Genomic DNA, 13,615 nt, shown 5'->3' with positions numbered 1-13,615 from the left:
GGGTTTCTTCCTCATGTCCAACCTAAATCTCCCCTCTCTCAGCTTCAAGCCATTCCCCCCTGTCCCACCACTCCCTGCCCTTGCCCAAAGCCCCTCCCCAGCTTTCCTGTCGGCCCCTCCAGGCACTGGCAGCTGCTCTAAGGTCTCCCCGCAGCCTTCTCCTCCCCAGGCTGCACAGCCCCAGCTCTCCCAGCCTGTCCCCACAGCAGAGGGGCTCCAGCCCTCTGACCAATTCCATGGCCTCCTCTGGACTTGCTCCAACCCACCCCCAACCATGTGTCCTGTGCTGGCGACCCCAGAGCTGGATGCAGCACTGCAGGTGGCATGTCAGCAGAGCAGAGAGGCAGAATCATCCCCCTGGACCTGCTGGCCACGCTGCTGAGGATGCAGCCCAGGGTACAATTGGCTTTCTGGGCTGCGAGCGCACACTGATGGGTCATGTTGTGGCTCTTGTCAAAGAACACCCCCAAGTCCTTCTCCTCAGGGCTGCTCTCAATCTATTCTCTGCCCAGAAATAATCTGAAACATTATTTCAAATAAAATCATGCACTAGAGGAAAATCTTGAGGGAGCCATTTCTTCTGTCCAGTCAAATGGAAAAAAAAAAAAGCTACACTGTGAAACGTACTGGGTATGACAGCGATGAAGTTAATTTTCTTCATAGCAGTCCGTATGGTGCTGTGTTTTAGAACAGTGACAATGATACCATTGGTAACACACCAGTGTTTCAGCTACTGCTGAACAGTGCTTGCAGTGTCAAGACCTCCTCCTCTGTTTCTCACTCTGCCCCCACATCGAGTCACCTGGGGGTATGCAAAAGCTTGGGAGGGGACACAGCTGGGAAAGCTGACCTGAACTGACTGAAGGGATATTCCATACCATATAACATCATGCTTAGTAGAAAACAGGAGTCACTCTTTGCAAAGGTTTTGCTTTCAGTTATTAAACTGTCTTTATCTCAACCCACACGTTTTTCCACACCTTCTCTTTTCTGACTCTCAACCAGCCCACCAGTGCAGCGGGTGTTGGCCAAGATCAATGCACCATGTGAAGCTAGAGGAGTCATTCCCTACAAAGCTTTCTTCCTTTCCAGGCTTTCAAAGATCCCAATCAAAAAAAAAAAAAAATCATTTTAAAGTGAGAAATAAACTGATCTATTCTAAATCAGTTCTATCAATTAATCAATCAAAAAGTGCACATTGCAATTAGGCCAACCTATTTTATTCAAAAATGCACCATATTTTTTGGTGGGTTTATTATTTATTTGATATGGGTTTCTTTTTGAGCCACTTCTACCGTAAGCTCCACAATACAGAAAACACCTAATTTCTCACCTCTTTCAAAAGGCTGCCAGCAAGAGACAAATTGCAGAATAAAACAGATCTTATACAATAAACTCCGTGGACTGAAGCGCTCTAATGGCATGTCATTACCATGAGAATGGACTAAAACCGTAATATACACAATCATTATGATCTATGTTCATTTAATTTTATGTCTAATCATATCGCTATTTCCTTGAATAGAGGCATTGCAATTTAAAGCACCGAGTGCTAGCAGTAGCACTTGAGAGGCTCAGTCAACAACAGTAGCTTAAAGTAGTCAGCTAGTTAAGATTTAAAGCTCTGAGGTAAGCTAACAAGTCTCTGCAACCAGACTTTAAAATATGCCCCTCAAATGCATTCATTGCCTTTCTTAGCATTCGATATATTTGTTCATCCAGATGTTTTAATGCCTTACATAACAAGTTGAGAAACACTGTTTCCACATTACCTGCTGGCCCAAGTACTTCAACCCATCTAGATTGACCTTCCATTCAATCAAAAGCTGAAAGTGCTCCTTCTTGCCACCCCAGATCCTCACAACAAAACAAGAGACAGAGGTATCAAGTCGATCAGGCATTATTCCAAAGTCCAGACTCCTCCATGTCGGATTCTGTAGGTATTGAAAGAGGGATAACAACTCCTCAAAGAAGCTGAAAGTAGTCCTAAAATTGACAGTTCAGAAAGCAGTAAAGTCCATGTAAAAGTTTTAAAAAAACCTTAAGTATAATGAACACCTACCATTTCAAGGTCTACACAGAGTTGAAGCCAACAGGCTCTGCTGCTTCCTTATCCTGTTTTCTAGAGAATTCCTGGGTTAAAAGCTACATGCTGTAAGGTACTTCAGAAACTCAGAGTGGACTCTGCTTCCTTCCAAGATGTTGAAGAATTTACTTCAGAATTCACTAATTCAGTTTAGCCATCAGGAACTTTAAAAGGAGAAGTAACATTCCTTTTCAGGTTTTAATTTAGCTTCTGAACACTAGCGTATGGCTTCTATTGTAAAATTAATTTTACCACATTGATCTACTCCCTAGTAATTAAGCTTGCATAGTTTATTGACATCTTTATTCACATTCTTCTCCTCCTTGACTGATGCTGATCACAATCCTCAAATGTTGTCACCAAGAGCTCCTCTTCACTCTAAGAGACCCAACTTGCACCTCAAGCTTTACAGAATCAGCATACATTTAAGCTGAACTACAAACATCTATTACAGTTGAACTCAGATTTGCAAACAACAGGCGTTCCAAGAACTTGCACTCACCTCTGACAACATTTAAATTAAAGATTTATGGAAACTGTTACAATTGGCCCAAGCTGCAATCCAACAAAGTCAATTCAACGCTGCTAGTGCTACAGACCAGATACCAACTTTAGGACTTCCACAGGCCATAAGTCACAGGGTGCCCAAATGCTGAAGTGGGAAAGCGCTTTATATATATATATCCATCTCCCTCCTCCACTGCACACAGAAATGGTAGCTCCTCCAAAAAAAAAAAGGCTGCAACCCACTATTCCACAAAAGAACAAGCTCTTCCTTCCAGTGCTTAAGCAGCTTGGAACAGGCCAAGCATCTCTGAAGTGGTGTTAGGCAATTTAGAATAAGATGCCTCTGAAAAGACGGGAGTGGCAGAGCTACCCAGTATTACAGAAGGAATGCATTAATCAAAATTTCCTAATGAGAAAGGAAATTTGGTAGCTATTCAGGCACATGAATACCAGCTCATTAAAATACCCATAAATGATGTACGGAATTTGCTCAAGATGTCTTTTATTTGAATTTTTGTCATTCCATCTCATGTTCCCTTTGGTTAGGTTCCCTTTTTGTTATTCCTTTTCCTTTTTAGAATAGGAAGAACTCAAAATCATGAAGTCTCAAGGAACTTGTCTCTTGAACAAGACAACAATCATGAGGATGCAGACAGCTTTTCCTCCATTCAGGAGGTTTTCAAAGCACTTACAGCCCAGTGTGCTATAAATGGTGCAGTTCTACCTTGTTAACACAGACATTAAAATCTGTTCAAGATGTTTTCAAATTCCCTCGCTCAATATTTGCAACATCCTGCTCCCACAAAGAGACCTACCCCTTCTCAGCTGTAATAAACTGTTCAGTTCTGGTCCCTTTACTGATCTGAACTGGAAAATTTAGAAACTCTGTTTTCAAATTTCAGTTTCTTAAAGCCATCGGCTCCTCAAAGATTATACATGTCTACATATGCAGGTACATGTTCCTTACTGCTCACTTATACAATAAAAAATGATGTCCAAAGAAATCAGTGGTATATTCTGCAGCACTGTTTGACTCTCCCCTTATTTGGGTGTTGCAAGCAGGGCCTCTGCTTCTACACCAAGGTTGCTAAACTGCACAGCATGAGCTTCTAATGAAGCTGAACACCCAAAGTGATATACAAGTGCTCCTTGAATAAGCAATTTGCAGACACTGAAGTAAAAAGCAGCTGTTTCTGTTGCTAGCATCAGCAAGAACAGCAAAAAAAATACACCCCGTGAACTGTAAATAAACCTGAGTTACGATGCCTACAATTCTCAGATGCTGAAAGAAGTTAAACCAGTAAAAATCTAGCTAACATTACTTTGCCTACTTAGTGTTCTCAATATTTAAAATGGAAATTTATTGTAAGGCTTAACCTGAGCACTGAATAGTTTTCACAAGAAAAAGCCCTACCCTTGGAGTGTTTAGCCCTATCTACAGAAGTACCAACAGACCACCGCTCCACAGCTGTTAAAATGAACATGCATTTTTACTATTCAGTAACTCGCTATTACAACCCTTGTGAAAAGAAAATGAAAAGGAGAACAATATCATGAGGCTCCTAGCACAACTGAAGAGTGGAAATACACATTTAAGAGTTACAGTATTAAGCAGAGAAATTAAAATACTGCAATAAATACACAATTTTTAAAAGAAAGTTTTTCCATATTAAAGTTACTTACCAGAGAATTCTTGATCACCTCACTCTTATAAAATTCTAAAGAAAAAATGAGTAAAAAAACACCTTTAGATTAACTTAAATACCAATACAAATCTGAATATTTGAAATGGGAAAAGCTGAAGTAATACTCATGAAAGACAAATGCTAGTGGGTCTAGTTTATCAGCAACAGATTCATGAGAAAGACTTCAAAATGCAGTCATGCTTTTGATTAATAGTACTCATTCACACTTAATTATTAGAAGTCATTATTTAAATTTAGCATTTCATCTTTACACCCAAGATAACCCTCAAGATGTACTAAGGCTTTGGTTTCTAGGGAAAGAACATGCCCCAGTACTCTACAATATTTGTATGACATTTACAAAGTGACCAGTTTGTCACACAGCGTCTTCCTGGAGGAGTGCAGCACAGATGAACTAATTGCACTGGTTTCCTGAAGAGCATGGGTGACCTGTTCCAGATGCTTAGAGAGTGAACAGCCAAGTTACCTCAGAGGTGCCAAGTACCCTGTATTTAAATGGAACCAAGCAACTGCTGACACATGGAGCTTAGCTCTCCCAGCCACCATAAGAGCTTCAAGTCTTTAAGGAGACAGCTCTGGAGGCTGGAATACAGTTTTTATACAAATATCCTTCAGTTCACTAGAGGCCAAGAATAAAGCTTCTATGGAATGCAGAACAGTCTCTTACATGAACTACTCTATAAACGGTGATCGGTTACAGGTTCAACAAACCACCACAAGAAAGTCCAGGGAGCAAGCTCAAGTTATGTATTCTTGTCCTTCTAAAACAGCGACCTTGGAAAAAAGCAAGGTTCAACTAGCTAAAAATAAAAATTATGACAAAAACAAAATTTGCCTGCAAAGCTCCAACTGTCAATCATATCAAAAGGAGTATAAAAATGTATTTTTAATAACATGTCTCTATAACGAAGAGCTATAACATTTTGCTTTCCACTGCCATGTAAAGAGAAATGAGATCTAACACTCAACAGCCGAACAGATGCCTGGATGCTTCATGTCATTGGCTGACAATTCTATTTTTGGAAAACTTTGGTAATAGTAAGTGCTGGTTTATGCTCCATAAAATAACTGGTACACAAAGAGTGGAACACTCTCCCCCACAAAAAGCAACTAAGGCTCCAAAAGCTTTAACTTTTCTGTGCTCTTGGACGTTCACAAGTTTCTTAAGTTATCAGTGGGGGGAGAGGATACCAATGACAAAAAGAGGCTGACTTAAGAGACTCTACCAAATCTGTCATCTGTTTTACTTCCTTGGCTGCTAACACTTAAAGCTCTTATGAAGTTCATGAAACTAAAGAGCTCTTCGTCAGTGTTAGTACATGTGATACAAATAACGGCAGCAGGTTGTCAAGGCAAAAAAAGGCCAGAGAATTCATATCATAAGAATTCAAAGATTAACTAGTAAAAAAGTTGATAGCAAGCCTGGTTTACCTTTGTATATCTTGGCATTATCACACAAGTGAAGAGTGAAGTACGTATCCAAGAGGCGGTAGCCATTCTTATTGATAATGTTACGTGCAGCAATATTCCGAAGATGACGAAGTCGGCGCTAAAAATAAGAAAAAAGCCCTAAATAGTTAAAGAACTTTCTTAGACTGAAACCAATTCAAAACAATTTTTTATTTGTTTTTTAGTCAAAGCATTTTAATGATTTCTAAAGTACCTTTGTCAAAAAAATCCCAATAAACACTTATTAGGGAAAAAAATTTTCTTTGCAGAAAGCCAATCTAAACAATAAGCGCTCAGCAAAGCCATAGGAAACTGAATGCACAAGCCACAACTAGCACCTATGAGCTCAGATTAAGCAACACTGATACACAAGACAAGCTATTCTTGTGTCCTATATGTAATTTTTATTCCACATGTCTATAAAGTACACTGAACTATTCAAAGCTGTTTCAAGCAAATATGTGACACAGCATCAAACAGCTGCAGTATCACCCAGGTGTTCTGCATCACCACACTGGAAACATTTTCTAGCCAAAGCTATTTTCAACAAGCACTAGCGAACAAAGAACTCCAACATAAACCACCACTTAATCCAGAGCCATAAGTAACTGGCTGAAGAAAGCTTCCTGAATTCACAGTAAACCTGGAAACTGCTCTAACAACCTTAAATAAAATACGTCAGAAAGACATATCCAGATTTTCAGGGAAAATTCAGGGCACAGTCGAATTTTTAATGTCTGTCAGCTACCATCTGCTTGGATAACTCAGTCCTTTCCTCTTGGATTGAACATGCTATAATATGTCACTAAAATCTTCAGTTTAAGTGATTTCATCCAACTCCAATATTATGTTAGTTTGCTACAATACTGTATCTTGAATGAAAATCATCACATTGAATCAATTTATCTCTCTCCTCACCTCTCTCCAAGTGCCAAACAGCTTTAATAGCTGTGGCTACAATCCTCAACTTCAAAGCATACTACACCCTCCATCTTTGATGAATATCTAACATTAACTTACTGTTAAATTTAACTAGTTAACAAAGTAATTTCATAGGACTTTCCAGTCACTCTTAAGTCATCGCTTAGCTGTGGTTCTTATTTTAGCTTTGAAAACTCATGCGTGCTTGAAACAGACTACTGTGAACTTGGCACTCAGCATACTGCCACTTCAAATATAGAAAGTTCTCACCAAATCCTTCAGTATCACGTTCCCCCAGTCAATCCCTCAACCTACCAGTGTCTCACCGATCCACCATAAGTATGTTAACAAATGCCTCCCCATCCTTTTTGGATCACCGCAAACAACCTACAGGCCTCAAACAACTAGTTTCATGCATTCTTTTACCGCAGAGTTCATTTTACAGCATACTACTTTCTCCCAAAAGCTTGTTAATTTTTAAGTCTGGGTCCACCTTAAGAAACACTTTTGCATTGACTAACAAGAGAGTTAAAATACATTTAAAACCAAGAAACAACTTTTCTGTTTGCAGCTTGTCCTAAAAGTTTTTAACAGGACTTGAAAGGCCATCACCTGTTTTGGAATCACAGTATGACACTCTACATTACTTAATATCATTTAAGTGATGTATTACTTTTCCTTCCTGGAAAGCTATAGAACATTGCATTTCTGTGTTCACATGACAGACTCAAAACCACCAGTAGATTCATTCCTGCAAAGTCTACTTATGAATTAGACTAAAAACAGAGCCTGGAATGGGATGTCCAGATATGTCTAGTATATATATGCAATACAAAACAATTTAAAAAAACACAAAAAACTTTCTAAGCTGCGTAACTGCAGAACTACGTGGCCTTACTTTATTAGAAATTGCTATCAGGAATGTCAACAGAAAAATTTAAGCCACACTTAAACCCAAAACTAAAACTATATATACCTTGTATATTATTTCAAATCTAACAAAGCTCTTCAGTTTTGCTGGCCATTTTTATGAGCAACTTAAGACACTCATTAAGAAAGGTCTTTGAACATACAATGCACTCCCTATAAAAATGATTCAAACATTTTATCTGCCATCTCTCTCCTTTAATTAACTTCAGTAGCATACAAATAAATTATTTATCATGCTCATTCCCCCCTTCATTTTTTATTTCTTTCTTTTTAAATGCCTTATAACCTAAGAAGAATAGCTCACATAGCATCTAACAAAGAAGGCAACATTCTACAGGTCTTTTTAGGATCACCAATTACTTGCATGCCTGGTTTAAGTAGTACGTTACAATGAAGTAGCCCTCAAGCAAAGCCACACAAGTTTTTCATCTTTTACTATGGGCAGCAAGGTTTGGAAAAAGCTGTAGTGTCGCAACCTACAGCTGCAGCTCTGGACAAGAGCAGAGTCCTTATCTCCATGGTTTGTGACTTCTTTGCACCCTTCAAAATTTGGAATTTATCCTATAATCTAAAGTCTCAATTGTCCCAAACCAGTTGGAGGAGGAACAACAAAGCTGGAGCTGTGAGGCCACACCACAGTTCAGAACTCAACATGCAACAGCTAATGAATGTCTACTTAAATCTCCAACTTGGTCATCACTCTCCCCCTCCCTTCTGTCTGATTATTTGTCCATTTAGCCTAGCTGATAGGGAGCAAGTTTCCAATTACATGGACAATTTTTGTGTTCACATTCTTCAGTATGAGGTCATGATGACAGAGGGGCTTGGATCCTGAAAATAAACCTTCCATTTTGCTCACTACATTGTGACTGAAGATATATTGCATTATTCAGATTTCCTCAGAACTCTACAAGAGGCAGCAGAGATAATTACCCTCTCCTGAGCAAAGATAATCAGCTTTAGCCAGGAGACCATCAGCTACAAAGACATAGCCAGATGACAATTCAAATAGGCTCTAAAATTCTTCATCAACTTGCAGCTGTTCTGTGAAAAACAGTACGTATTATTTTGAGGGAATTCTCAAATCTGTTAAGTGGTACCTCTTATGTGTTTCATATAATTTTTGCTCAAGATGTTAGAACACACAAAACAAAAACCCTACTGTGTTGTAGTTCAGCTATCACTGGCATCAGCCAAAAGGCCCTGCTGCTAACCCACACCACTTATTCGAGCTGCTGCATCACCCTCCTCATCTGCACCACCATCAATAAGCACTTGTGCAGCTGCTCAGTGTATCACACCAGGGAGCTGAGCTGGATGAAAACGAACCACCTCTCTCTTTCACTGGGTTAGTTTCACCAGATCAGTTCCTCAATAAGGTTCACAATGTGACTGTACAAGCAGCTGTGCTGGAGACAGAGCAGCAACCAGCAGCCAAAGGCAGACAGGACTGCTTAAATAAAATCACCAGCCTAAAATATGTGCAGAGCTATCTACAGCCTGGCACTTTTACAAGCCAAGTAAGAAGTGGTTCACAATGAGGTATCAGTGCACTTCAAATTGCAAAAGCAACTCTGCACAGAGAAAGGAACCATTACACTTTACACTGAACACAGTAGCTGCAAACAATCCAGAGTTCTTTCATTTCCTTTTTCTTTTAGGCGAAATGGGAAAGAGTTATCACTTCTCATTAAACACTAGTTTTAACTATTTGCTCTTTATAGAAAGGTATCAAGAAATCCTCATCACAAGGAAGGAACCCCCACAGATGAGATGCTCTGCAACCAGAAGAACCATTCCAAAAAGCCTAGTTTAAAAAAAAAAATCAAAATACACGTGCTAAAAAACATAAGTGCTTTGACAACCTCATGAGTCACATAAATTAAAAAAGGCCAGCTGTGTTTGCAAGCTGATAGTGCAGGATTTGCCTTCATAAAGATAGATAAGCAAAATATACAGATGAGTATAATTTTCAATGCTATCTCCTCAGTTGACAGTATCAGCAACACAGTCCTGAAGATCTCAGACACTACACCAGGCATCTTAATAAGACAGCCTGCTGAAAAAAAAAAAAAACTATTTTTCAGCTGAGCACTGATTTAAGTTAGCTCTGACAAGCACAACTGATACCATTAAAAAGGGTATTTAACTTTTCCAGCCGCTCTGAATTTAGTGCACACAGCCTGAATGATGACATGCCTGGACCACTGCTTAGCAGAGTAGGGGAGCAGGTTTAACGACTTTCTCGGGGGAGGGGGGGGTGGTGACACAGAAGTTATGTTGATTACCGCAATTGTCCTAGTCCTTTGCAAATCCCAAGAAAGTCAATGAGGCAGTGAAATTACATGGTAAGCCTTGTTATCATTTTATTTAATTGCCAATCTAAGTTTCAACTCAGTAAAAGCAATTCCTATATAGCAAACCTATGCTGACCTACACAAAAGAAGTTAGTGCTTCCTTCTACCCTGAAAATAAATGACTACAAAACAAGAGAAGAGATCCACTAATTGTCCCTTAGAAGAACTCCTGAGTAGTAGCTTATATTTTAACAACACTGCTGGAGGTAAAGATGTCACAGGTTATAAGCATACAGCTATCCCCACGATATATAGAAAAGACGATCATGATCTCTTTACAAGAGATCAGAAGAGCAGAGCCTGCCATCAGGTTTCATCCCTCATGCCTGCATAGCCACAAAACCAGCTTCCCGGAATTCAACAGCAGCATCTTGACAAGAGCTGCTACGGAGTGCTGTGAGGCCATCCATGCTCAGTTTCTCTCAAAAGTCAGGGGTCGTCTTATTACTTAAGAAAAGCACTCAGTTATCATTCTGAAGAACTATTATCAGTTGTTTAATGTATTTAGTGACATTCAATGACTTTCTGGGAACCTCTCCAGATCTACTGCTGGCCATAAACAAGTCAGACCACCACAGAATAAAGTATTTTGATCAACAACCTTGTTAATACTTTGCTTTTTCATCAGATGATCTCAGAACTCTATAAATCTACCAAGTCTTCTGAGGTTTAAAGGACTGAAACTGCCCGGTCCCTTCATGCTTTAGTTCCCTCAACACTAAGATACTGTAATCTTTCACTACCTCTGCCTAAAATACCACTTTTTCCATCTAGACACTTGTTCCCATCCTGCACAATGCTTTCTTGTGCATTTGCGCACTCTCAGGATGAGTGTCACAGAATTTAGCCAAGGTCAAGCTGGCAAAAAAGATGTTACTTTGAAACTTGTCTAAGTTCCTCCAATTCAGCTCCCTACAGCTACACAGATGTGCCCACCACAAAAGCAGGTTGGAGCAGGCAGACTTTAACACTGCAGTTTCTTGATGGCTTACACTGATCCAGACAACACTCTCTGCTTCCCTCCAGGCCTCAGAAACTGAGGTGACAAAGCTATTCACTGTTTGTTTGGGGTTTTGTTGGGCTTGGTGGGGGTTTGGGGTTTTTTTGTGGTCTAACAATCTGGTCCCATTAATGAAAATCACTGCAAAGATTGGGGAGGGGGGGGCAGGGAAGAAAAGGTTTTAAGTCAAAACAAGACAGAAAAGTGTGCGGTTGTTAACATAAGGTCTGGATTGTTGATGGAACCACAAGAACAGCGACTACCTACAACAGCCTAAAGTATTCGTGGAATTTCACAATTATGTGTTCAAGGTCACATAATGGGTGGTAAAAACAAGCACAAGAGTTCTGACTCCTCTTCCATCTTAACCACTTTATTATTCTCTTACAAGAAACTGATGGCCTTGGGAAAAAAACATAAGTATATCCAATCTGGATGAGAACACAGCCAAACACCGTTTTTCTATCTTCACTACTGATCTACCACACTTACTAGCTCAGGCTCCAAGTATGAATTGTGAAGCTCAGGTCATTAATACAGGCAACAGCTAAGCCTATTCTTTATCACATGGATGGAGCCTATCATTTTTTTAGCGGCCCAGTCAATCTAATGGCTCACTGCTGAGAAAACGGGGAGGTCTGTCTTCTTTTTGTCCCACATCTGCCTCTTCCCACCCTCGCTCCCGGCTGCATGGTCTGCCCTCTTTATCACTGTCCCTTTCAGTAAAACCATTCACAAATTCTTGCTCCTAGCAGAAACAAGAGCACTTTGACAGATTAGTTTGCAAAAGTGTCAAAAAAGCATCTAAACATAAGTAAGGCAGGCAGTTTAGTTTCTCCCAGCACAGCCATCCAAGATGCCATCAAACAGCCCCCTCTGTGAAAGGGTGGTTAGGTTGAAAATTTCTAGATGTTAGTAAAAGAATGACAGTGGGCCTACTGCACCCATACTCGTGAGCAAGTTTCAGAAATTCTGTTGGAATAGTCTAATTTTTAAACAACTTATTAAATTTGAATAGATTTTCCAGAATAAAGTTTAAATTCAATTGACAAGGGAGAAATTTTTATAAATCTGGTGCTGGACTGGAAAAGGCTTTTTTCCCCCCCATCCCACCACCTTCATATTCCTGGTGACATCCCATATAACCTGTGTAAAGTGCAAAGCATCAGATGGGTTCAAGAGAGCATTTCTGTTTCAACAAGGAGCAATGCAAGGGGGGGGGGGACGACGGGACGGGACCACAAAAAAACCCCACGACCTTACTTTTGCCTGAAGTGTAAATACCAGGGTAAAACCAGTGTAAGAAGGCTGGGAAGCCATCTTGCACAAGCAAAGCTGAAATTTACAGAACATACTTTGAAAGCTCAAAGCTGTCAAAAGCAAGTTACCACTCAGGGCTCTCACAGAGGCCCAAATACCTGACAAGCAATCATTTTTTCCTCCAGAAAACACACTGTACAGGACTTTCAACACTGGCTACAATTTCAGGACCATTCTCCTTATTTAGCCTTTAATGGAGCATCCTACCTATCAGATGGTTTTTTAACATGAACACCAAGACATAGTCTTCATCTCTGGACACCATCTCCGATTTTCACTTGTTGCCCTCCTCCCAATTGTTTCAAGGGAAGATATTCCATAAATTCTCTTCAGGTCAGGATCAGGTCTGACCTCTGTACAAGCTGGTATGTATTCTGGTTTTACCTAGCTTTCACATGAGTTTCCTAGCTTGCTTGCTTTATGACCCACAGTTGCACTGGAAGATTTTAAGCATAATCCTTCCAAGTATTTTCACATTAAAGTGCGGTGCAAAGATTAGTTAGCAACACAAACGTTATACAGCAAATCTAATTGCTTCGAACTTAAGAGAACTGATCTTGCAAGGTCAGCTGTTTGGTTCTCTGAATACTTCTCATAATTAAGTCACAAAAAAACCACAGGGCTCTAGCTCACAGCAGTCAGGTTGAGGGTTTTGGGTGGTTTTTTTCCTCTTCTTGAAAAGCATAGATGCTCCAGCTCTAAAAAAAACAAACACAAAATCTATCAAAATACAAAATGTATTTAGCCAACATCAGCATTACTTATCCCAGTGCTGTTCTACACCTCATTATTACAACTTCCTACTCCTCAGATTTTCACGAACTACTTGCTTTCACCTATCCATACCAGTTAGAATATTAAGTAGCAATCATGTGATCTGAGTTCCTGGAAGTCAAATGGTAGACAAGAATTCATATTTAATTCAATTTTATATAAAGTTTTCAAGCTGCCTTGTTTTCCAATTCGATAGACTCCACTACCAAAAAAAAAAAAAAAAAAAAAAAAGTAAAAAGTACCTCACAGAAGGTTTGGGTCAAGTCTGCTGCAGTACACAAAGCTTTTAATATCAAAGAAACGTACAGTAGGAAGTTTAGATACTATTCAGATGTGTTATTACTTAAAACCACAGGAAGGACAAGAAAATGCTTGTACTCCAGTTTACACACTTGCTAGGAAGATTTCTAAGTTTTGTAATTAAATAGTTTTCCACAGTTCAGCTCAGAGTTAAGAGAATCACATGCAACTTCAGATCTACTTCAGAAGCAAAGCAGAAGCATTTGATGTGCAATTTTGTAGGACACACCAGAAGGAATTTTTGGAATTATTTTAATGTCCTTCC

General features: G+C 39.6%; 1 protein-coding gene across 4 annotated transcripts in view; it reads right to left on the bottom strand.

Moving 5' to 3' along the window:
* Nucleotides 1–13,615, bottom strand: part of UVRAG (UV radiation resistance associated) — a 102,730-nt gene that overhangs the window by 80,325 nt on the left and 8,790 nt on the right. For 3 of the 4 annotated variants that reach the window (XR_008730882.1, XM_005440949.3, XM_055701956.1), the window contains exons 2-4: nt 5,731–5,848; nt 4,277–4,311; nt 1,773–1,934 (exon numbers count right to left, since the gene is read on the bottom strand). Coding sequence is in view for 3 of the 4 variants with exons in the window: in XM_005440949.3 (XP_005441006.1) it covers nt 1,773–1,934; nt 4,277–4,311; nt 5,731–5,848 (315 nt within the window). In the remaining variant the exon portion in view is untranslated. Of the gene's footprint in view, nt 1–1,772; nt 1,935–4,276; nt 4,312–5,730; nt 5,849–12,909; nt 12,975–13,615 lie in introns of all 4 variants that reach the window. The other variant, XM_027807782.2, reaches the window with a different exon arrangement.

The sequence above is a fragment of the Falco cherrug genome, chromosome 2 (assembly GCF_023634085.1).
Source record: "Falco cherrug isolate bFalChe1 chromosome 2, bFalChe1.pri, whole genome shotgun sequence".
Classification (NCBI taxonomy): Eukaryota; Metazoa; Chordata; class Aves; order Falconiformes; family Falconidae; genus Falco; species Falco cherrug.
The sequence above is the reverse complement of the archived record's forward strand: the minus strand, read 5'-3'. Positions and strand labels throughout refer to the sequence as shown.